This window comes from Falco punctatus, assembly GCF_963210335.1.
Source record: "Falco punctatus genome assembly, chromosome: 5".
NCBI classification, from domain to species: domain Eukaryota; kingdom Metazoa; phylum Chordata; class Aves; order Falconiformes; family Falconidae; genus Falco; species Falco punctatus.
In genome coordinates this window covers 78103489-78127855 of record NC_137584.1, presented here as the reverse complement: position 1 = coordinate 78127855, position 24367 = coordinate 78103489, and the positions used below count along the sequence as shown (strand labels likewise).

The 24367-nt window shown below is 52.0% G+C and overlaps 1 protein-coding gene and 1 long non-coding RNA gene across 4 annotated transcripts in view; one reads left to right on the top strand and one right to left on the bottom strand.

Moving 5' to 3' along the window:
• Positions 1–11517: 11517 nt before the first annotated feature.
• LOC308064596 lies at positions 11518–23590 on the bottom strand. 2 transcript variants are annotated; one of them, XR_013928450.1, is made up of 2 exons: positions 23017–23590; positions 11518–22244 (listed from the first exon to the last, which is right to left on the bottom strand). It is a non-coding gene; the product is annotated as an uncharacterized lncRNA (long non-coding RNA). The 2 variants fall into 2 exon arrangements; XR_013928451.1 differs by having other exon boundaries at positions 11518–19543.
• A 171-nt stretch (positions 23591–23761) lies between these two features.
• The window catches only part of TNFRSF21 (TNF receptor superfamily member 21), a 35055-nt gene continuing 34449 nt past the window's right edge, over positions 23762–24367 (top strand). For both annotated transcript variants that reach the window (XM_080389241.1, XM_080389239.1), the window contains exon 1: positions 23762–23965. In XM_080389241.1, the coding sequence (XP_080245367.1) occupies positions 23912–23965 (54 nt within the window). In that variant the 5' untranslated portion in view covers positions 23762–23911. The remainder of the gene's footprint in view (positions 23966–24367) is intronic.

Genomic DNA, 24367 nt, shown 5'->3' with positions numbered 1-24367 from the left:
GCTGCTAGTTCCAGTACTGTTCAACTCTGCTATTAGTTTGAGGGCAAAATTAAATATTGTTGCTGGGAAAAGCTGGGGATTGCAGAAAAATTGGTAGGATAATCAGTAACTGCAGTGACAGAGCAGTTGTTCTGCGGCCTGTATCTCTTCCAACATCACAGTATGAATATCACTCCATGCAGTGGGATAGACTGGGGAATAAGGAACACAGGCAGTGCCTATAGGATGGGGACTCAATGTATCTAGACAAGGATTTGAGGGATTTAGGCGGATTATCTGTACCAGCTCACAGTGCGATGTTGCAGCAAAAAGGACTGAGGCTGAAGAACAGATGGGAAATCTGTGCTTTAGTCAAACACAAGCTGTTGAACTCAACAGGAGGAGCTGGTTACATGTTATAATTCAGTGTCAAACAAGAAATCAAACTAGATAGATGTTCCAACAGAATGTAAGTTTATGATTTGCCAAGGGTCACACGTGATATTTATCATAAAGCAGAAACTTGAAGATACATCTTTGAAGCCCCATGGCCAATATCCATCCCCTGAATCTCTCTCCCTTATATAAGAAACATTAAACAGTTTTCATTCCCGTTCCCTTCCTCCCCTCCCCTTTGATAAGGAGTGGGCTGGCTGGGAAAGCTATGGCTGTGTAAGGCTGCGCACTGTGCTGTTAATGGGAAAGCTCCTTTTGAGCAGAAATTCTGATTGTGGCACAACCTTGTTTTGCTGCTGCACCTTGTGCTCAGTCCTACCTGGATACTGTAGTACCAATCCTCTGCAGATCCCGCTGCTGTGGGCACACACTGCCATGTGAAACATGGGTCCAAGGACTTGCTCCAAAAGTTCTCCTGGTCCCTACTATCTATGTCCTGGTTCTCACGTAGTTTGCTCTGCCTCACTGCTCTACAGTAATGTTGAGTCTCCAGTTCAAAGGGGCTCAGAGAAAGGATTCAGTTTGAAAAAACATCCAAAAGAGTGAATGCTCCTGGCGTGCTGGCAGCACTTGTTAACTTGATGTCAGAGCTGTTACTCCAGAGACGTGGGAAGTGACATGCAGTTCATCTGGGAAGCTTGGCAGTACTTTCACCCCCTCCTCAGGGAGAGAGTAGGAAGTGTCCTTATTTCCCCGGGAGCACGAGGCACAGTGTACTTTTAGCATGTGTGCATGACAGCCAAAACTTCACCTGGGTGCTGTGGCCAGAGGACATTTCCTTCCCTCTCACAGAACCACATCACAAGAGAGATACAGTAGTAATACACAAGAGATCAAAGATGTTTTTTGCTAGAGGAGAGGGCTGGGAAGAGAATGGTTATAAGGTCCTTTCCCATCCAAGAGTTTGGGAAATCTGCTGGAGTTGCAGAGAGAGCCTCTGCATTCCCACTGGCCAAGAGCTGAGCTGCCTGGGAGGGACAGGAGATGCTCCATGGAGGGGTGCTATGGACAGGGTTGTTAGCAGGTTTCCTGCAGTGGGAGATGCAGCCTAAAGAGCAGCAGGGCAACAATGTGAGTGAGCAGGTTTGCCTCCTCTGTCATGGCTGTATTCAGGCTCTCATCTTTAGGAAACATCCCCCTTTCTGTGTCTTTCCACACCTAGCTCTTCATGGCAAAGCCTGAGCTAATGTCACCACAAATGCAATGAAAGCCCAGAGAGCTGTGGCTCCCCTGCAGTGCGATCTCCATGCTGACTGGCTCTGGTAGCCAAGAAAGGTGCACCCTCTGGGCCAAGGATGATGTTCAGTCTTAGGAGAAGTGGGAGAAGGAATGAGGCAGGCTTCACAGGGCTGTTCCTGCTGAATGCCCAGTAGTTTTGTTACAGACACTGTATAAGCAGATCTGCTTGATGAACCCGACAGGCAGAGGCTAGTACTCCCATTTCAAGGTAGCCAGTGCTGTTGTGTGACTGCCATTCCTCAGTGTGGCCTCAGCCATCCCCATCTTTGCTCCCAGACTGAAAAGACAGCTTCCCTATTTCATTACTAACGCCCACCAGGGAAGATTCTACTTTGCCAAGACATGCTGTATGGCCATGGTGATTTCCCCAGACACTCAGATGCCCCACACCTGCTGATTTCCATAGGATGCCCTGGCTAATGTCATTTTGGTCAGCTGGATTGTGGGCGCAGTTGCACAGCCTTGAACAGGCTGCCAGTGAGAGGGGCGAGGCGTGGCCCACTCCCCCCTTCCCACCAGCTCCAAACCCATCCTCTTGTCCGTGCCTGCATGTGGCCATCAGGCAGCTGTACAGTCTGTCCTATCAGTGAATCGAGGTCTCCTCTGCACTTTAAGAACTGCTCCAACCCACCTTGAATGAGCACGAGGAGTATGGGGATGAAGAACTCAAAATGAGTGGAGGTCTAGCATGGTTTCAGGCTCCCCTATCTCTGGGCAGTACAGGTGTCCCTCAGGCTGCACACACTCACTTGGAAGTGGTGGGTTTTAAGAGGAATGATGAAGAAACATCAGGTGTAGTGATGGTACTGATTTTAGCCAGAGAGGAACACACTACAGAGCTTGTGTGCAGGGAGTAGCAATGCTGCATGCAGGAGGAGAACATACATGCTTCCATGCTCTCCATGCCCAGGTAGAACCTGCTGTGACCATCCACCAACATGGGAATCTTTGGGATCTTTCCCTTCTGATGACAATGTAAAAAGAGCATCTGGTTGATGCAGTTGAAACTAGGCTCCCACAACATCAGCTCAGGTTGGCTGCAGGTAAAAACCAGGCAGACCCTAAAGAAATAAAGAAAATCTCAGCAACAGTGAGTAGAGTTTGGCTGAAGTGGCAAGCCAGAAAGATGGGAGATGTGGTCAGAAAAGCTGCCATAGGGCAGCCTGGAGGACAGGGGAAAGAGAAGGGGAGACACCATGAGAGTGACTGTAAAGCTTGTGAGTGTGAAACAGGATCAAATGCTAGGAGAAGCCACTGATGGGCAGCGTGCGAGGGGCAGCAGGTGGGGAGTAGCCAGGGGTGATAACACATATCCCATACTCTGCTGGTTTCCATCAGATGTTTCTAGGCACAAGGGCATAGTCATCATAAAATGGTTGACAAGGTGCTGGTCATCTCCTCCCGAGGGAGATCCAGTGCTGTGGCATGTGGGTGACCAGCTGAAGGATCAGCACTCCAGATAACCTGACAAAGGCCACCTCTACTCTCACTTAATCCCTTGGGGCTGTTACAGACCCATGGCCAAGCTCAGATCCATGATGGCAGTGATAGAAAAGTCACACAACCTTCTCCTCTGCCATCTCCATTAGCCCACTGTGAACCTGAGCCATTGCTTTCATCTGACAGGGTCCTCCTGTGCACAGCAGAGGCTCAGCCTCAGGACAGGAACCCTGCAGGTAGGGAAAGCCTGGAGCTATAATACTGGGCAGTGATGGGGAAGGAAGCATGAGATGTTTGCTAGACCACACATTTCTCAGGGGAAGGGAGGTGTCTTCAGCCCAACAAGTCCAAGGATTGGGATGAGGGATGATGGAAGAACAGTGGTACATCCCCTGCTTGCAACTCCCCAGGAGAATGTTGAGAGATTTCGACTGCTCTGTGTGCCAGGGCAAGGTGGGACAAGCCAGTTGGGCCACTGGTGCCCGAAGGACACTGTGCCAGGGCCACGGCTACAGCCGTGCCCTCTGCCTGGGCACTACAAAGCTGTTGCTCTGTCTGGGCCAGCTCTTTGCTCCCTGAGCATTTTGTCCTCCAATATTCTCTTTCTCTCCCTCTGTATCACACACATTTTTGACATGACTGATGCTCATTCATTTTTAACACTGAATACACTTTTCCTGCTCAAAGTCTTGCCTAAACATCAGCTAATGAAGCCTTCGTGCTCCCCTCAGAGACTGGAATTAGGCATGATCATCCCTGTGGCAAGGATTTGCCCAAGAGCATGAAACAAGTCAACTCCAGAGCTGGGCTTGAGCCTGGAGCTGGACAGCCCCAGGGCTGTGCTCAAGCCAAAGACGTACCTCCAGAGCATCCCACCCCCTTCCCTCTGGGAAGGGCACACACAGGCGGTGGGTAACACCTTCAGCCAGGGTTAGGGTTAGGGTACGACGTGCTGTGTATGCTTCTGGGCTGGCTGCCTCTGTGAACTAAGCTCCGCACCCAAACTGCCATATAAAATATAGGGAGTAAGAAGGGTTGTCCTGTCTGTACCAAACTTGTCAGCTACAATTGCAGACACGTTTTGTTCCCAGCAGAGACCATCAACCATCCAGTTAAGGCTGTAAACAGCAGTTCCTTGGTGAAAGATGTGTGGTAATAGCCCCAAAGCCCCTATGTCTGAAGGGTAAACTCATTTACCAGGCTGTTCAGGTTCCTGTTGCCTTGGTGTGCCTGGCCCAGGGAGCTTCCCAGAACCAGGAGCTATCTGCATCCCAGCACTAACCGCCTTCAGCATTATTATTAGTATTAGTATTAATATTATGGTCTTCTTTATGGCTGCCTGTGGTTTCCTAGAAATGGCAAGTCACTAAAGCGTTAGAGGAACAGCACACAGCCAAGCAGAGCTGGTGGGGGCAGGGGAGCACCTCTGTGGCAAAAATGTTTCCTACTCTCCAGTCGTCGGCTTTGCTTGCAAGTGGAAGCAAGGATCGCGTAAGAAAACCAGAGTAGTAGCTGCTTTGATCCGCAGCACAGAGCCAGTGCATCTCACCGCTGCAGCCCAGAGGTTCCTGGGGACGAGCTGGCACAGAGGCATGCCTGTGCCTGTAGGCTGCCTTGCACATTCCCCGTCACCCTGCTGAAGGATGCCTGGCTCTTTATCTCAAGCTATTACTTCATGTGTTTTCTTTCCTAGGTGGCATTTCAGGGAATATGCAGATGTCACCGGTGTATTAAATGAAAAGACTGATGAAATACAGTGAATAGCCCATAAAAAACCCCCATGTGTGTATGCTCCCCCGTCTCTTCTCGCGGTTTTTGGTTTTTTTTTTTCTTTACGGCTACAGCAGGAGCAAAAACAGCAAGGAAGGAACTGGGCAGAGAGGGGGCTGGGAACAGGGCACGTCAAGCCATTTGTGTAAGCCCAAAAAACATGGCAAAATGCTTATTCCAGTGCCACGGTGGCCCTGTTATACGGCATGTTTAATCAGCAGCAGCAGACCCAAACTGCCCTCTCCCCTCCAGGGCAGGGTATGCAGGGGCTGGCCATTCCTGCAGCTTCTCGCTGCAGCCCCATGTACCTCCTGCTCTCCCTGGTGGCTCTCACCTGCACCGCCAAGGGACCTCATCCCCCAATCCCGTGGGTAACAAGGGGTGGCAGGGATGCTGCGTGTATTTGCTGTGGTTCTCCAGGAGCAGGAAAGCTGTAGCCATTGCTCCCAGTGCTGTCCTGCTGGTTTGCTTTCCAGGTCAGAAGGAGCAAACCTGTCCTTGCACCCGAGACCACGGGGATGTGTGCCAGGGTCTGGGCTGCTTACAGTCTTCTGAATGGGATGCTGTAGGGCAATATCAGCTCTGATGCTGGTGCTCTTAATTACTCTACAAGTCCTACCAGTGCCTTGAGTCACACAAATTATTTGGTGTGTCAACAAGGAGAAATAATACACGTAGGACTTTCTTTGGTAAGGTGTATATAGGCACTGCAGTACCAGGAGATGCTGCAAAGGGGAAATGCAGACCCACAACATCAGCTGGCTGTTATTTGAAAACCAAACACACAAAAAGGTGCAGCAGATATGTATGTTTTGGTGATATGTAATGATGTGGAGATGTGTGTGTGTGTCTGGGGAAGCCAGAGGGGAGTCTGTAGAGTTGCTCTCCTGGACCGTATGTTACCCCAGGTTTGCCAGAGGAACACAGCAGCATGCAGGAATGGACACGCTTGGAAGACATTTATTCCCCGAGACCTCATCTCACCCCGCAGGATTATGCTCGACAATCCCAGGGTGATAATAGCAGTGCTTTTTGCTTCATCAACTTCTTTGCTTCAGCCTTGCTCAGAGGGAAGTGGTTGTGTCACAACCTGACCTCAGCAAAGCAGAAACACTTCTGTTCTCAGTCACACCCCTGGAAACATTTTTCTAGGATTTTTTTGCTTTTATTTTTATCTCTTTGGTCTGAGATTGCTCTTATTGCAACGAGTTACTGAGTACATATGTTAGAGATAATACTTGGCTAAATGCACAGAGGAGCACAAAAAAACATTAAAATATGCCAGGAATCAATAGATTTACACCAGTTTTCACTGCTGGTGATTTCAGCCTGTTCAATAAACCGAAGCTGCGTTTCTCCACTTTGTACATGAGCACCTATAGAATCGACGTGTACAACCTACAAGCAAGTATATGCGAGCGTACTACTGTGTCTCCACAATTTACCACCTTCCTGAAATTGTCCCTCTGTGAGTACAGAACAGATGTCAAATTATACTGCTAATATATTCATCAACCATCCGGTTTTGCATGCGGACATGCATTTTTTTTCAAATAGTGTGGAATACAGAGGAAATAATTAGTTATCAAGAACACCCTCCAAAATGAGAGTGTGTGTGAAAAGCTGGAAGGCAAAGCAGAGATGGGAATCTGGTGCCTTGGGAAGTCTGCAAGCAGTTTTATGTGTAAGTCGTATTTTACTGTGTTGTCCACTGTGTCATGAATCTCTCCCTGAATCTGCACGTAGAAATGCCACTGCCAAATTATTAGCTATTAATTGTATGCTGGATTCAAGTGAGAATTACCATAATGTGCCACAGCATCCATAAATATGAGATCCAACAGAGGCAGAACGGCCTTTTGTTTCCCTCTGCAGAATAATATGCATGACCCAGTTTTTTCTAATACTGCAGCGGCAGGAGAGACATAGCATTGTTTGTTCCACACAAAATGGGGAGGGAGGAAGGGCTGTGCTTTGCAACATACAGTAAATAAAACTCTTGCATTGTAGAATAAGACCAGGATGCTCGAATCTCCTGCTCCAGCCAGCAGTATTTGCAGCGGCATCTCACAGTTCGTTGTAACATTTTCCTGACCTGTTTGGGTCCAATCTCAGAAACCAATTTCCATTTTAAATACCCTTCTCCTACACCCTGGGTCTCTTGTTTGCAATGCAGGTTAGCTTGACCTGCTGGTGGGGGTGGAAGGTGAAATCTGTGAGCCCCAGGCCCCAGTGCCTGTGGGGTTTGGAGGGGCTGGGAGCTCCCCGGGTGGCAACGGAGATGAGGAGGTCTCGGTGCTCAGGCTTGGATGCCAGTGGGACATCAAAGCTGGGAGGTGCGTGGTCCTCACCCCAAACAAAGAAAACTCAGCCTTCAGCCTGCATGGTCATTGGGACAAGCGCTGCAAGACATATTGGCCAGCTCTGTCTGGGAACAAAGAATTTGGTGGCTGAATTTTCACAGCCGAGAACTCCCTGCCCTGGGCAGAGGTACGTAAATATGGGAGACAGGGAAGGATTCGGTTTTCTTGGAGAAATTACAGTCCCGGTTTAAGGGAGACCTGACAAAAGGAAAAAGGCAACACAGTGGTTATCTGCTTTGTCTATGCAACCTCCCACAAGAATCTAGGAAAAACGAAAGTACAACATGAATTCTTAAGACACAGCCACTATGATAACATTATGCACGATGAACTCACAGCACAGAAACCTACTTATGTCCTTCCAGAGGTAATCTGGGAAGAGCAGAGGAAAGGAAGGCAGTGCTGGAAGGGTACGTGGTTGTGTCTGGGATGTGGCCCTGCCAAGAGATGTGCAGAGGAGGTAGAAGAGGTTCTTCCAATCATGAAGAACAGTCAAAGCAAAGGATGTTATTTTAATTACCCACAACTAGAAATAAGACAGGCAGGGACACAGCTCACTAGGTCCCTTGGATGCTGGGGATAAAGTTTCAGCTCAGATGGACAAACAGCTACCTAGGTCAAACTTGACCATAAGGAGCCAGCTGGGAACTGGAGGGGAGAGTGATTTTGAGGAGAGCAATCACAAAGTGGCAGAATTAATTTTTCTCACAAACAGGGAGATGCAAGAGCAAGGGCAGAAGGACGCTGGACCCCAAGTGACTGATTTCAACACACGCAGGGAAGCCGCAGGGCTGGCACAGGGGGGGCAAGCCCTAAGGGCACCGGGTGGTTTATCCTGCTGGGAAAAAGGCAGAAAACACAACTACTCACCCTGGCACCAGTGGTCCTGATGCAAACCCAGGGCAGAGGGAGGTGGGAACCATGGGAGCTCATTACCTATCTGCAGCCAAAACCGCCCTATTGTGAAACAATATGGGAAGGCACGAATGAGTTTCAGTTAACAAGGGTGGGAAGGCAACAGGAGGATCTATAAACACGTCAGAAGGAAAAGAAAGAGGAAAGAGAGTAACCAAGGGATGACTCAGAAAAGGCCAGCGCTGTGTTCACAAAAAGGTTCCTTGTCACCAGCTGATTCACTGTAATTACACTTGGTTAATCAAACCAAGGAGTGGAGCAGAAAGAAACAGGCTGGAGACAGTTTAGGTGGGACAGAGGAGATGGAGTCAGCACAGGCAGAGCACGGTCCCGTGGGAGGTGAGCAAAGGAAGAAATTATGATGCTCTTCCCAGCCACCCTGGGCTAAGAAATGTCCCTCAGGGCAGAAACCGGCAGGCACAGTATCTCTCTTTAAAAAATGGGAATTACAGAGCAGGACCCTAACTCTGAGCCTTGGAAAACTCCCAGAATTATTAAACAAACACTTGATAAGAAGCCAGAGTGGAATACGGAGAAGAGAAGGTGAATTTGTCAGAAATAAATTGCCTAAACCAGAGTAATGTTCAGTTCAGGTTCCCTCTTGGGCAGCTGAAACGTGCCACCACTTAGGTAAAGCTTCTGAAATAGTCCTATCTAACGTTTCACAAATTCTCTTAAATTAAGGAAATATAGGAAAGTGAATTTAGGAACAATTGAATAGAAGACACTTGGAGTCAGTGCTGATGGTTTTCAGCCAGATAAGGACAAGATTTTGAGCAGTGTCCTGTGCTTCTCCTCATTAGTTTCATTTACTGACTCAAATGATCGCCCAGGGAATGCACTTCCAAAATATGCAGGACCGTAAACACCCAGAAGGACCAGATGAGAATTCAAAATGACCTTGAAAAATTGGAGAAAAGGCCTGAATTGAACAAGATGAAATCCAATAATTAACAGCACAAACCGTGGCTCTTAGAGGAGCGATATCAGATGCGTGGCACCCACTGGGGAGCTCTTGCCAGGTGATGGTACAGCAGAAATGGAGAAGGTACAGCAAGTCACAAAGGATGGGGTTGAGAAACCTGCTGTTGGGAAAACACCAACAGAAGAACCAAATCTCTTTCCAGGATGCAATAACAAGACTGTTGTGTGTAAGCCAGAGGAGGTAATTATTCAAGTTTTCTCCATGCTGATAAAGTCTCAGTTGGACAAAGTCTCCTATTCAGGGTACACTTTGAAAAAGATGTTAATTAATTAATTAAGATTAAGATACGAAAAAGTAGAAAGGTCAAAGGTTTTAACTTTGTTTTGCCAGGAAGGAGAAGCTGTGATAAAAGCTCTAGGACACAGGCAACTGTTAGCATGAGCAGATATTCGAGTGTTGCAAGACGAAATCACATTAGATTGCAACAGGGCAGCTCCTCCATCGCTGTTAACCATCTGGCTGCCGCCTTCTGTCCCTTCTCCTCCCAGCACACAGGCTTTGGGGCGCAGAGACCGGAGCAACACACAGTGCTCACTCTGTGGGTGCAACAAGGTTGAACCCAGCAGCAGAACGGTACCCGCTGCCCCACTCTCCATCTCCCCACTGGGGGCTCTATCCTGCCCAGTGTTCCCAGGCTCTGGCGGGGACATCTCAACTGGACTGACCCAAGCAGCAGCACACATTTTAGCACTGATGGGCACAGAAGCAGGGGAAAATGGCCATGGCTTTTTGCAGTGAATGAAGCAAGACGGGGGTCAGGAGCTGGATGGTCTAATTTAAGCACCAGATTGTGTGCCACCCTGGGAGTGCGTCTTCTAGCCCCCTGCCTCAGCCCTTTGCACTGGAATCTGGGTTCAAGCTGTTGGATACGCAGAGTTCAAAATAAGCCCAGCAATAACTGAAACACTGTGCAATGCCTTTCCCTTTGAGGGGGGTGGGGGGAGAAGAATGAAAAAGAAATCTGTTTGTATTTTTGGCCTGGTTTTCCTCATTTTTTTGCCACAGAAAGCAGTTCTCCTTAATGATGACTGTTCCACGTTCCCGCTCGTGTTCCTCACTTTTGTTAATGTGAAGATTTAAATGCACCATTTAATACTGACATAGGCCAAAGAACTCACGGTTATACTCACACTCACAGACTGCGAGAAGGATGCACGGTTCTATGACAGGCAATTAAAAATCCTATTATAGGATTGTGGAATAAGAAGTAGATGATATATTAAAACAAGGAGCATGTATAATTTATAAATCCAAGTTATTGCACGCTGTGATGTGCTAGGGAGAAAAATGAATAAAGAAAGGACTTTGTAGTGTTGCTTGCTACTAAGTATTATAAACAGCAATATATGTCTGGCTGTCAGAGCCTCCTGGCAGCTTTGCATCTCAGGCAGCCCTCTGCCTCCCCTTCCCCTGGGCTGACTTGTTTCCTGTATTTCCAAATCCAATAAGAATTTTTGTTGCATTAACCAGAAAATCCCTAACCTCATCATTAGGGACTCTGATGCTAGTGACCTAGCCCTGGGGCTGGGATGTAAAGTAGAATGATACATTTTCTCTATTAAAATTCAGCCCCGGTAATTAAAATATAATAATAAAGACCAGCTCAGAACCCAGATGCGGCAGGGATGAATTTCTCAAGCATGCTCCTGTCCCTTATGTGCTCAGTGTGGTGGTCCAAGGCACCACTCTCCTGGCAGCCAGCTCCCAGGCTGGGAGCAAGTGGGCTGCCATGGGGGCCCTACTCCCCCTGTAAATATTGGAGGGAAAGGGAGAGGTATATCATGCAAAACACGCAAATAATTGCGTGGATGGTAATTACATGGATGGCTCCGTCCTTCTAAGAAGGACTGAGGCAGTAGTGCGCAGCCCTGCCATGAAAACCCCTCCATGAAGGGTTGTCAGGTCAGCCTGAGGTCCTGGTGGTCTGAGCCCACCTTTCCCTCCGGGTGGGAAGGCTGAGGCTCGTCCGTAGGGCTAAGCTCCATACACACGTGTCGCAGTGGTACGTTACCCTCTGCAGAGCAATGCCTCCGGCCCCAGCAGCTCTGGTGACAGAGGGATGCTACGAGGGACGCTAGCCTGGGATGACTGGAACCCAGCAGCTTGCTGAAGAGGGGCAGAGGAAATCCCTGAGAGAAGTCAGGGTGAGAGATAACACAAGGGCAAGACATCTTGGACCCGCAGGGAGGGCTGGGAGAGGAAATGGTCCATTAGCAGCTCTCTGTCTGGGGGAATCAAAGAGCCATTGTGCATTGGTCTCTGCGTCCAGCTTTCTCAGCATGTTTCCACCTCCCCAGGGACAATGCTCCAGCCTCTCACCTACTTCTTACGTCAATACATTTCCCAGCAGATTTCCCCATCTGTTTATCATCTCTGGTGGTGAAGGATCTCATGGGGAGCTCTGCCTGCTCTGCATCTGCTCTTCTGACAGGCTCCGTTCTGTCTGCCAGAGATGAATGAGCAGCCCGGGGCGGGGAAGTCCTGGGAATAAATACTCTGGTCTGGGGAAGGGACCTTCCTATGGCGAGGGTGAGACACTGCACTGCTGCTGTGGTAAGCTGGGGAAGAATGGGAGCTCCTTGTCAAAGGAGCCAAGGGGGTCTTTGTCTTCACAGAAAAGAAACGGTACCTTCCTACATGTCTCCATACGGCCTTTAAAGATACCGTCGCTCCTTGGGTAATTAGTGGAGAACGTTATTCTGCCTTGCCTCTACCCAACGTGATGACCAACTCCTAAGACATTTGTTGGCCAAATGACTCGTACAAGGCAAAGAAAGATGACGAACAGCTCCTGGGCCAAACATACTCCACATCAAACCGGCCCTGAGGGCCAGCCCAGCCTGGGGGGACCTGCGTAACAAGGGGAATCAACAGCAAGCAAGGACAAAGGCCAGACCACCCAAAGCCCAGCTCCTTGCCGCACACAAGCGTGTGCCCCCCATCTCCTCAAAATGGCTGCACAAGCAAGATGTGTGTTGAGGAATATCTCACCCAGGCAGCCAAATGGACTCCCAAACCTGAAAGGACAGTTTCCATTCCCTCCTGACAGTAGTATGGCCACTGGAGAACACAGAAGCCCCTAACTCCTGAGGCCTTTGCAATGTAGCACTGGCAGGAAAAGTCCTATCTGATGTCTCCCAGAGCTCCCACAAGTCCTCCCCTTGGCACTGGGTGGTGCAGAAGGTTTTCTGGTGGGACACAGTTCTGCTTTTCTTGGTTATTTCACCAGCCTACGTTGCATCACTGCCTGAGCTTCCAGCCATCACAGCATCCCAAATAAGCAGCTGCCCCTAAGACGTAGGCAGGGAAGTCCTGCAAGGGACTTTCTAGATCTTTTCAAAGCAAAAATCCATGCGACTACAGCAAGCCCACAACACACCAGCTGGCTGGTCACTCTCTTTGACTTGCTATTTCAAGGATATCTATGAACTTCACCAAAGGACAAATACCAGGTGCAGCACCTGGGAAGGAATAGCCCCCATGTACAACAGGCTGGAGCTGACTGGCAGGGGAACAGCTCTGCAGGAAAGGACCTGGGGGTCTTGGTGGACGCCAGGTTGATAATGAGCCAGCAGTGTGCCATCGTGGCAAAGAAGGCCAACAGCCCCTTGGGCTGCATTAGACAGAGTGTCGCCAGCAGGTCGAGGGAAGGGATCCTGCCCCTCTGCTCAGCCCTGCTGACACCACATGTGGCTACTGCATCCAATTTTCGGCCCCCAGTAGAAAAGAGACAGGGACACAGGGGAGTGAGTCCAGTGAAGGGCCACCAAGACGGTCAAGGCACTGGAGCACATGGCCTGGGAGGGGAGGCTGGGGGTGCAGGGCTAGAGAAGAGAGAGCTTTGGTGGGGATCTAACAGTGACCTGCAAAGAGGGTATGAAGATGATGAAGGCAGGGTCTACACAGTGGCACATGACGGGAGGACAACAGCCACAGGCAATAAGCTGAAAGAAGGGGGGTTCAGACTGGATATGAGGAAAAAATGTTCCCACTACAAGGACAGTTCAGCACTGATGCAGGATCCCCAGAGAGGCTGTGCTGCCTCCAACCTCGGAGGTTTGCAAGACTTGACTGAGTAAAGCCCTGAGTAACCTGGCCTGACCCCAGAGCTGGCCCACGTGAGCAGGACGTTGAGCTGCAGACCTCCTGCAGTCCCTTCCCACATGAACTGTCCTGTGATCCTACAGTGCCCAAGGGCCTCCCGTGCCCAAGACACACAGTGCATCTGTGGCTGAGTCACTGTCAAACACTGGCCCTCCTGTCTAGGAACAGGACTGGTGACTGCTTCTTCTCCCTTGCTGTGGGACCTCCACCAAACCCACAGCTACCAGATGGCCAAAAGCTGCCTCCCCCCCAGCACTAGCAGAGAGAGGGGGAGCGGGGAGCCTCCCGGCACTCTCCCAGGCATCCCTAACCACAACATATTGTTCTGGGCATCACACAATAACCCCAGATGGAGCAGGGCGTCGCAGGGGGTGGGACCCACAGTCACGTCCGGGATGCTGCACGTCACCTTAGGAACAAAGTTGTGTGGGAGAGGGCAGGGGGCTGTGCCTGCTACCCCTCCCTGCTAGCACAGGGTGCAGGAGGGATGAGGACTGCAGCCCTCCTTCTTCTGTTGCAATCAGCATTTGATTATCCAAAACCAGAAATCATAAAAGTCCCCCACTCATCTGGTAGCAATAACGAGCAGGGGAACAGCTTGTCCCTTGCCTGGCACCATGTCACTGATCAGGCACATCTCCCCGTGCTCCTGCTCCGAGTTTCTCCTCTTCCTCTCCTGCTTGCACGCAAAGTAGATGGGTGGGCACTGGCTGATGGCAGAGCTCAGCGGGCTATGACCAGCGGCACAGGCTGGCTGGAGGCCGGTAGCCAGCGGGGCTCCCCGGGGGTCAGTGATGGGTCGGGTCCTGTTCAACTTATCCATCAGTGCCCGGGACGGAGGGACAGAGGGTGCCCTCAGCAAGGTCGCTGGTGATACCAGCCTGGGAGCAGCGGCTGATTCCCCAGAGGCTGCGCTGCCCTTCAGCCAGACCTGGGCAGGCTGGAGAGCTGGTGGGGAGGGACCTCATGGGGTTCAGCAAAGGCACGTGCAGGGTCCTGCCCCTGGGGAGGGACAGCCCCACGCACCAGCACAGCCTGGGGCTGACCTGCTGGGGGGCAGCTCTGCAGGGAAGGACCTGGGAGTGCTGGTGGGCAGCAAGTTGCCCATGGGCCAGCAGTGTGCCCTGGTGGCCAGCAAGGCCAATGGGATCGTGGGGGTCATGAGGAGGAGCGTGGCCAGCAGGTCGAGGGAAGATGTCCTCCCCCTCTGCTCTGCCCTGGTGAGGCTGGGTCTGGAGTACTGGGTCCAGTGCTGGGCTCCCTGATTCAGGAGAGAGAGGGAACTACTGGAGAGGGTCCAGTGGAGGGCTGCAGAGATGATGAGGGGACTGGAGCATCTCCCTGATGAGGAAAGGCTTACAGAGCTGGGTATGTTTAGCCTGGAGAAGACTGAGAGAGGACCTTCTCAATGTCTACAAATACCTTAAGGGTGAGTGCCAAGAGGATGTCTCCAGGCTCTTGTCAGTGGTGCCCAGTGACAGGACAAGGGGCAACGGGCACAGACTGCAGCACAGGCAGCTCCACCTGAATGTGAGGAAGAACTTCTTTCCTCTGAGGGTGACAGAGCTCTGGAACAGGTTGGCCAGAGAAGCTGTGGAGTCTCCTCTGGAGACATTCAAAACCTGCCTGGATGCCACTCTGTGCAACCTGGTCTTTGTGATCCTGCTTTAGCAGGGGGCTGGACTAGATGATCTTCAGAGGTCCCTTCCAACCCCAACCGTTCTGTGATTCTGTGAAGGTGAACTTGGCAATAGAAACTGGAGGTCCACAAGCTCTTCTGTTCCTGGGTCAAGTTCCCCTCACTCTACGACCTTGAAAACTTAGCTCAACACAACCACAATCAGAAGCTGTGCATAAGAAATGGGCTGCCCTTGGGTTTTGACTTTAGTAAGCTGCCTTCTGAGAGTGGAAAATATGGGGCTCCTGCTAAGGGCATCCCTGAATAGATAAGGATGAGTAGTGGCTAACGGAGATGGATGGATGGGTGGGTGGATATCTGCTGCCTGGGAGAAATGCATAGCCTGAGGCTTGAGAGCAGTGAACTGCACACAGTGGGGGGTTGTGGGACAGAGGCAGAAGCCAGCTTTCCTACGAGGCCCCGGAAAAGCAAAGAGGAAGAAAAGAGAGTTGAACATTTCTCTGTGTACGTTGGATGGGGTGGTTGTTTATTGTTATATTATCTGCTTTCCTGTTTCCCTTGTCTCTCTTCCTTTCAGTGAAGTTCTGTTTTGTTAAGATTCTTTGTTCGCAAGTGGGGCTGGATGGCTGGGAAGAGAAGGCAGGGAAGGATGGCTGAGGCAGGGCAGTGGGGGAAGGAGAGCAGAGGCAGAATTGTGGGGAAGGGCTTGCAGGGCAGGATGGTCCCTTGAATACCCGGGCTGGTTTGATTACATTTTTCCAGCTTTCTGGCTGGAAACCTGATGTGTTTTTAAGGGCCCTTAGAAATAAAGGGTTCCTTAATTGCTCTTTTGTTGCTGCCAGAGAGATTGCATTTATTACAGCATTACCCCTAGACAAGTCAGCATCTAGAGCTTTTAGGGCTATGCCCTGGCTCATTTTCAAGGACAACTTGCTCCATAGATACTTCAGAGCTTGAAGAGGAGGTTCCCAGAGGTGAAATGGAAAGAACTGGGCTCAGAGCAGGAACATGGTGGCTATTACGTCCAACCCTGTGCTACCTCTAACAAGGCTTATTCCATAGCATGCCTATAGCATTCCATAGCACTGGGCATCCCATCATCCCGCTGCTACTTGACCAGCAAGTGCCCCACAGTGAAAGGGCAGACCTCAGGGAGAGGTAAGCTACAAGCAAGGCCTGGTTGCACCCCAGGGCTCCTGCAACACCTCCCAGTCATCACCGTGCCATGGTGATCATTCCCCAGCTGCTGTTCGGACTGTCCCAGCAACCTGCCAACATCTTTGCCCAGTTCCCCCAGTCTCAGGTCTTTCACCCCAGTTATCATTGTAGCCCCAAATGACCATCTCTGCTTCTCCTCTGATCCTGTATGACCTGGGAAATGGTTCTGATGCAGCATTTGTATCCACAGTGAGCATCCATCACCCACAGGCTGCCTGGAACCATCCTCCACACACTCCCTGTCGCTCTCCCTTGCATCAGCTTTGGTCTTGCACAGCCTCCACACACCCAAACTACCCATCTGGCACAAAAATAACCGAACAAGAAAAGGAAACAGGTTTCTGCTAAATCAGCGCTGAATCGGCCAGTCTGAGGGCTAAGACAGAAGGGAGGAGAGGACCTCGTGGCCTGGAGCTGTGGGGGAAAGGGCAGGAATGAGGCCTCTGTGTTTGGCCACAGCAAACTCTCAGGTCAGTTCAAGTCAACGTGTTTAAGCTGAGGGTGGAGGTGATTTCAGCTCAGGGAGTGGGACTTACCCTCCCTTCTCCCTCTTATCCAGCCTAAGTAAAACTGTGGTGGCAAACAGGACCAGAAACCATCACAGGAGAGGATCTGAAAAGCTGCCAAGGGATGCCTGGTCTCTAGGAAGGACCTGGAGGCTGGTGAGATGGGAGGGATGTGTCCTTCACGTGAGCTGGCCTGTGATCTCTGTGCTGCTTTACACACCAAACCCTGAGAAGGGGCATTACTCTCTCCAGCAATCATCTGCGCTAAGGATGCTCTCTTCCACAGTAATTTAGCACCTGTTCTAATTCTAAATTTCCTGGCGGAGGATTTGCATGCAGCAAAAATGTGTGTGAAGGCAGGAGAGTGCCAGACTGCAGGGAGTTTCCTGCAGGCTCTTCTTGCCTCCTAAACTGTTACTTAATGCAAGGCTTGAGCTCCCTTGTGCTGGAGGTCTTGGCTCTCCCCACCCCCCACCCCCCCCCCACCCCCCGTCTTTGTCTCCATTGAAAGCTTGTCATGGCACAACCAGCTCCTTATAGAGCCCACCAAATTGCTCCAATTAATGTTAAGTCTATAAATTAGTCTTTAAGCTACATCTGCTTACGTGATCACTAAATAGCCTGAAGTGATTTAAATCAGCCAGACTTGGGTGAGGCTTTTAAAAAGTGCTGGGCTGCAGGAGCCCATGAAAGATGTGAACACCTGGCTACCTCCAGGCCACTTTGCCCTGCTCCCCACGGTGCTGAGGACATCCAGCCACCCCAGGCAGCTGCCTACAGCCACGGCAGGCTGCTCCGTGCCTGCCTTCTACCACTGACCGCTCCAGGGAAAAGGCTGCCTCGCAGCACTCCGCCAATACGGCAGGGAACACCCAGCGCCGCCAGGACTGAGGTTGCACAAATCCTGGTGATTCAGAGGCCTGGCATGTTCCCAGGCTCCATCACCTATGTATGCTGTGATGGGTTACTAATTTCCCTGTTGGCTTTTTCTGCATCATCCGTGACTTCAGCCTCATGTCCCCCACGCTGCAGCACCTGCTGAGTCCTCGCCAGCCAGGGGCTCCTCCATACCCATCGCCATCCTCACAGGTTCAGGGAAGGCTGTTTGCCTCCATCACCTGCTGCTGTACTGCGACCTGATATCCAGGGGAGCCTCAGAAAGACTCTGGGATCTCATTCCTGCGTGGCAGTAACCCACGTGGATGGAGTCCTTGTCCCCCTTAAAGGACGTTGAGGTTTACGTGCATTGCCTGGTCCAGACACTTTCTGCATCTCTTTGGAATCACCCTTAATGACTGCCCTGGACAACTCCTTATCCTGCACAAATGCATCAAATATGACGTACAGTGCAGGGCCGGCAGTGGACAGCCCTGCATGCCCTCTGCCCTGGGACAACGGAGCCATGGGGTCCCCTATACATCAGAGGGGTGGGAGGAGACCTTAAGCTGTAACCAAGATTATCCGTGATCACTCAGCAATGAGGTCTGCCCCGCTGGGTGCAGCTGGGGTGCCTGAGCAAGGTCATTGAGGAAGTGACATTCTCCTGGGGGTCCAAATAAGACCCCAGGGCTGTACAGCTGGCTTTAAGCTCTTGCTTGAGCAAAGTGTGCTGTGCTGAGTCGAGCGAAATGAAGCCTGCTGGGTTAGAGGTGGTGAGAGTTATTTGGTGGTTCATCTCCGTACCAGGGGGATTTGGGATGGATTAGGCAGTAGCTGCCCCTGCCACTCTGACGGTCCTTCTGCAGGTGACACGTGGCATTAAGCCGGCAGCATCACGTGTGCTGGGTAATCTGACACAAGAGGGATCTTGCATCCCCAGTTGACATGAATCATGGATTTGCAGGGTGGATTGGTGTCTTTTTGCAATGTTGAACCTACAAGAGCACACAACCCTCCCAGGAAAGAAATGGGCTTTGGGAAACTCATACTGAGTTTTGCAGCACTCTCTGAAAGCTCTGCAAACCACCTTGCCACATCCCTGTCCCACTCAGGCAGTGCTGGGCTCAAAGGCACGGGTGAACGCATGGTCTTCTGCTTAGTGTGAAGCTCTTGGCTTTGCTGCCAACTCTCTGATCATGCCTATACTGCTTGATTCGCTACTTTGATTTCTCCAGTGTAAGCTTAGGGGCACTGCAAAACTTTCAGATACATGCATAAAAATTATATTCATGATTTTTCATTTCCAACTTCACAACCATCGAGATGCCCCAGCTAGGAGCAAGGCTTGGCTTTGTTAGGCACGGTGCATGCCTCAGCCCCAGAGCACTTGCACCTTGCACCAGAGAGGAAGGAGGAAGGTGAATGAGGGCACTATATGATGTGCCCAGAGTCATAGTGGGTTTGGTGAGGTTGAGATTAGCCTCCAGGCTGCAAAATCTGGGTGTTGCTCCCCAGCTGAGCCGAAGGACCTCCTGCAAAAGATTCCATATAATCAAAGGGTTATCTCCCCCCAAAAGGTGCATTAACTTTACATACGTTCATTATTTTTCCTCTGAAAGGTGCAGACGTGACTGCTGGGTTTGCTGCACCCGCACTGAACTCGGAGCGCAGGCAGCCATGGCTTTCAGACAGAGATTTCTTCTTTACAGCACTTGCATGACTGTACTGCTCTGGGAGCAGAAAGGAAACTTCTTCACAGTGAGTCTGACCTGTAAAGGATTTGACATGCCAGCCTGATGTGCCCCTCTCCCCTTTCTCACCAGGGGCAAGGATGTAGCACCAGCTGTGCAACCTCACCTCCCCCACCTTACCTGCTGGTTATATCCCAGCCGGTACCCTGGGTGCAGGGTTAAAGCCATGTTTATGTGCTTAGCCTTGCCATAGCTGCTGAGCTTCTCCTTCCTGAAAGTCCTCTGGGAAAACGGGCTTTTCAGCTGTGCATCAGCCTTTTCCAGAAAAGAGATCAGCTCAGGAGCGACGGTGACTAAACCTGCATCCAACAGTGCTGCATTTAATTTCCCTGCTGCCACCCCCTCCTGGCTCCCCAGCTCCTTGCGCTGACACCCCACAGGGGCACCCAGACAGGAAACCCATCAGCGATAATACACCTGCATTAAGGAAATTTCTCTCCTTCAAGATGCTTCTCAGTCAGTGGAATCAAAATAATACAGAAAAGCAACTTGCTGCTGCTAAAAAGTTTAAGGCAGGAACTGGATTCTCTGTAGGGACACCCAGACTCATCTTAGCTCTGTAGTGGAGAACATGACTTTGTTTTCCCACAGTGTAAAGTGAGAAAAGCTCATCTAATAGGAGACAGAAGACGTGGACTCTGTCCCAGTCCGGACAAATGGCCATGGCAGAGCTGCTCTGTCTGCTGCTCTGGAGGACATGCTCAAGATCTTTATCAGTTGCCATCTCATGCTGGAAAACCAACCTTTTCTCATCTCACCCCAACCACCTGAAAGAACTTCCTGCAGGCAATCCTGCATTTGCCATGGAACCTGCTAGAAGCCACTGTATTTATGTATTTATGTGTTGTGTGTATATATATATATATGTACATGGGAACATCTGCTCTCAGTAGACACTTCCCTTCCCGATTTCCTGGAGATCATAAGGAGGGCCAGAAAGGCGAGAACTCTCACCCAAACTTTGTTGGCTTAACTTCCCAATTTACGTTAATGCAAGTGACAACTGTGGTTTCTATATGAATCGGAGCTGCAAAGTTTCCCATGCAGTGGCTACTTTCCCAAAGAGCAACAGAACACAGAAACGTTCTGTGTCTATGGAGATGTGGAAGCAACGGTCCATGTACAGACAATGAGAAAGTCCAAAAGTAAATCACATCTGCCCCATTAGCCTGACCTCTTTGATTGCAAATAAGTAATGGGGAATCACTTCCAAGAATGCTTCTGGTTTCTACAGGGTGAAGCAAGTGATGGTTCTGTAGCATGTTCTTTAACATTTCTCAAAAAACTTCTTTGGCGAAACAATTCCTCCCATTCCGTGAACATGCTTTAAACTGCTCCAGATGACTAAGCAGGACTACTGGCTTTTCCTTGCAAGAGAGGACAGCTTGCTGTTAAAGAGAAGATGGTTTCTGGTGGCAAACCAGGTCAGTGGATGTCCTTCCATCGCTCCCTCAGACTGCTGCCACCACCTTAGCAAATACCCAGGGGTGTCCAGTCAACATGAGCAATGAGGTTCACCAACTCTGATTAAAAATACCCTCCTTTTTTTTTTTTGACAGTTAGCAAATCACCGACCTGGCTGATCCCATGGGCTTGTATTTGCATGACTCATGGGGTGGCACAAGGGCAAAAAAGGAACTGAATACAGGGAGGCGAGGAGGAACTTCTTGAGCTGCTGCTGCCACCAAAAACACAACATGAAATGCCGACCTCAATCACCCACTTCCCTATTTTCCTTCCAAAGAGCGAGAAAAGTGGAGATGCAGCAAGTTGGATGCTAATAAGCAACGTATGTCACAGCCAGTATGAACCAGCCTGGGCAGCGTGACTGGTGTTTGTCATTACAAGGACTGCAAAGGGGGGGAGCGATGGGGGATTTACAGATCAGCCCACGCATTTTTGGGTAATCTGTGGACTGCCTTTAGGTTCTGTATAAATAATAATAATTAAAAGCGGATGTAACTAATTGGAATCTATTCCACAGCAGCAACATGATCCATCTTATTGCCAATCCCCTGAGTCACTCCGTCCTCCAGATGATTATTTTTCTGCTTTTCCCTAATACAATTTGAACTCTGCCTTTCACACTGCTGATGGATCCATCGTGGCTTGGTGCTGCCAGGGCATTTCAATCCCTCGTCTAGGCCAGACACAACCAGCCCCATTAGCTCTACACTTGCAGAGCAAAATTTGTCCCATATTCCATCAGAAAGCTGCACGTTTTTCAAGTGAAAATCCTCTCCTCCATCCACAAGTCTGGTGTTAACCCAGTTGTGTTAATGCTTATTATTTGCCCAATGTATTTTGAATTAAAAGCAGCAATGGGCATCCCGGGTTGCCTTCTGGGCAGCCTTGCTGGGTCTTGCTTTGCATCGTGATCTGTCTTTGGGATGAGGCTCCCCTTCCTTGACCTGCTGGGAAGAGCGCGTTGTTCCCAGGTCCGGTGGCCCCAGGGGAAGGCAAAGCCCAAAGCAGGGCTCTGCAGCGCTTGCACAGCAGCACGGCCAGCTGTGGAGGAAGGTCCTCAGGTCCTCTCCCCGCACACATGACACGGTCTGTCTTAATCCCCTCCTGGGAACAGCAATCCTGCAACTGCGACCCCGGCTCTGGGAGGAAGCTTTTCTCCAGGATCATTCCCAGGCTCCCGAGGGTTGTTGCTCCCTTCCAGGATTAGGTATCGAGAATGTATGGGGAGAAAAAGTCCATCTTGGCTGGGAGAGGAGCCTTCTAGCCACACTCAAACCTCCCTGAAATCAGGAGGAGTCTTCCTGTGGGCTTCAGAAGGGTCTGGATGAAACCCACACTCTGTAGAGTAAGAACACCCTTTTTTTTTTTTTCCTTCTTTTTTTTTTTCCTTTCTTCCTTTTTTGGGGGGATTTTCTGTCATTCACAGGGGTTCTGTGGTGTCCACTTTGGTGTGGCACTGAAACCTTCCCTTGTTTCATCTCCCTTCGGATGCCTCTATAAGGTGACTATTGGTCAATAGGTTTTCTGCTGGCTCTGGAAATCAGATGTTTGAATGTTTTCCTCAATAGACAACCGGCAATGTGGGGAATCACATACTGCCTTGATTTGGTGCACTTACAAACCCTGAAGGCCCTGATCAGCCTCAGCAGGGCCTCCCCCACCCCTGCAGGCCCTGGGCTCCTTAGACGGACCTTGGATCCACCCTGAAGCCTCATCTCTGTTCCTGCCTTGGACTTACGTTTCAGCCTTTCCAGGCCTGTCTCTGGCCCCATCTCCTGTCCCTCCTGCCTCCCTGGAGAGACTTGGACCTGTTTCCATCACTTGCCATGGCCATCAATGGGCACTGTGACCAGCACCCTGCTCAGCCCACCCTCCTCAGATGCTGCAGGGTGGTCTGTGAGGGCACTGCCTGTGCTGTGGCCACCCTCAGCTTCCAGCTAATCCTGGCTCATGGAGGGAGGTGTCTGCTCCCTGTCCATTCCTCCATCACGTATCCTACATGTCCTACACATTCATAGAATCATAGAATGGTTTGGGTTGGAGGGGACCTTTAAAGGCCATCTAGTCCAAACCCCCTGCCATGGGCAGGGACATCTTCAACCAGATCAGGTTGCTGAAAGCCCCGTGGAACTTGACCTTGAATGTTTTCAGGGATGGGGCACGCACAGCTTCTCTGGGCAACCCATCCCAGTGTCTCACCACCCTCACTGTAAAAAATTTCATCCTTCTATCTAGTCTGATGTTGGAGAAGAAAAAGAATAACATGAAGATCCCACCCCACAATTTGATGGTGTGCAACACTCACCGCCCTGCAGTTCCTGCATGCTCACAGCCCTGGGATGGCCGAGCTCCAGCCAAGCCAGACTCCTGCGGGGAAGAGAAACCGCTCTAGCTCCGTTCATAGGGAGCGTGGTGGAGGGAGATGCTAAAGCAACCCGGGGCGCAGCTGGAGCCAAACCGTTTCCTTCTCCCTTCGGTCCCTAGGGTGCCAGGCGGGCGGGAGAGGGTCACCCCTGGGTGGAAGGCCCGGCAGCACGGGCAGTGACACCGCGCAGGGCCCCGCTGCCCACACGCCCAACGCGTGGGTGCTGGGCGCAAGGATGGCTTTGGGATGGCCGGGCTGCCAGCTCGCTGCGGTGGAGCCCCCGCGGGCTTCGCACGCCTCGGGGACGGCGGGTCACCGGCGCGAAGCCACAGGGCGCCGCGGTAGCGCTGATGGAGGAAGCGGGCGGGGGCTGCGCGGGCGCGGAGAGATGCGCAGCCGATGGGGGGGACGCGGGGACGCGCCGCGGCGCCGGAGCTGCCGGGCTGTGCGGGGGAGGGGGACCGGGCAGCGCGGGGGAGGGGGGGGGGCGTTGGGCTGCGCGGGGAGGGGGGGGCCGCGCTGCGCGGGGGGGCGCCCTTGCGCGCCGGCTTGCGCGGCCGGGTGACGCCACAAAGGGCGGCCCCGCCCCGCCCCGCCCCGCCGCGCCGCCCCACGTGCGCGCCGCCCCGCCGCGGCAGTGCGCAGCCGGCGGCCCCGCAGGCAGGTGGGAGCGCGGCGGGCGGCAGGGCCCCCCCGCCCCGCCCGGCCCCCCGCCCCGGCCCGCCGCCATGGGCGCCTGCCCCCGCCGGCCGCCGCCGGCCCCCCGCCCCGCCGCCTGAGGCAGCGCGGCTGGACGGGCAGCGCCTCGCCCGCTGCCCCGGCCCCGGCCGCCACCATGGGGGCTGCCGCGGTGTGCCGGAGCGCCGCCACCTCCGCCGGCTTCCTCACGGTGAGTGTGTGCGGGGGGGCAGCGCCCGCGCAGGGTCCGCGGGGCGCGGTGCAGTGCGGGGCTGCCGCCCGCCCCGGGGGGGGGGAGGGAGGGTGTCCGCGTGCGTCTGGGTGTCGCGCTGTCCCCCCGCCGCGGTGCTGCCCGCCCCTGCCCTGACGGCGGGCACCGGCTGGGGGCTGCAGCCCCCGCGCTATCCTCGCCATCCCCCTTTTCCTGCGGGCGGGCTGGGGGCGGCATCCTCCCCGGAGCCTTCGTCCAGGGCTGCGCCGCACCCCGAGGGCTGAGGGGTGCCTTGCCCCGTGCCCAGCACCGGGCTGTGGTCCGTCCCCTCCATCCCTCCCTCCGTCCCCCCCAGCCGCTTTCCTTGCCACCCTTTGGGCAGGCAGCAAAAACTCAGCGCCG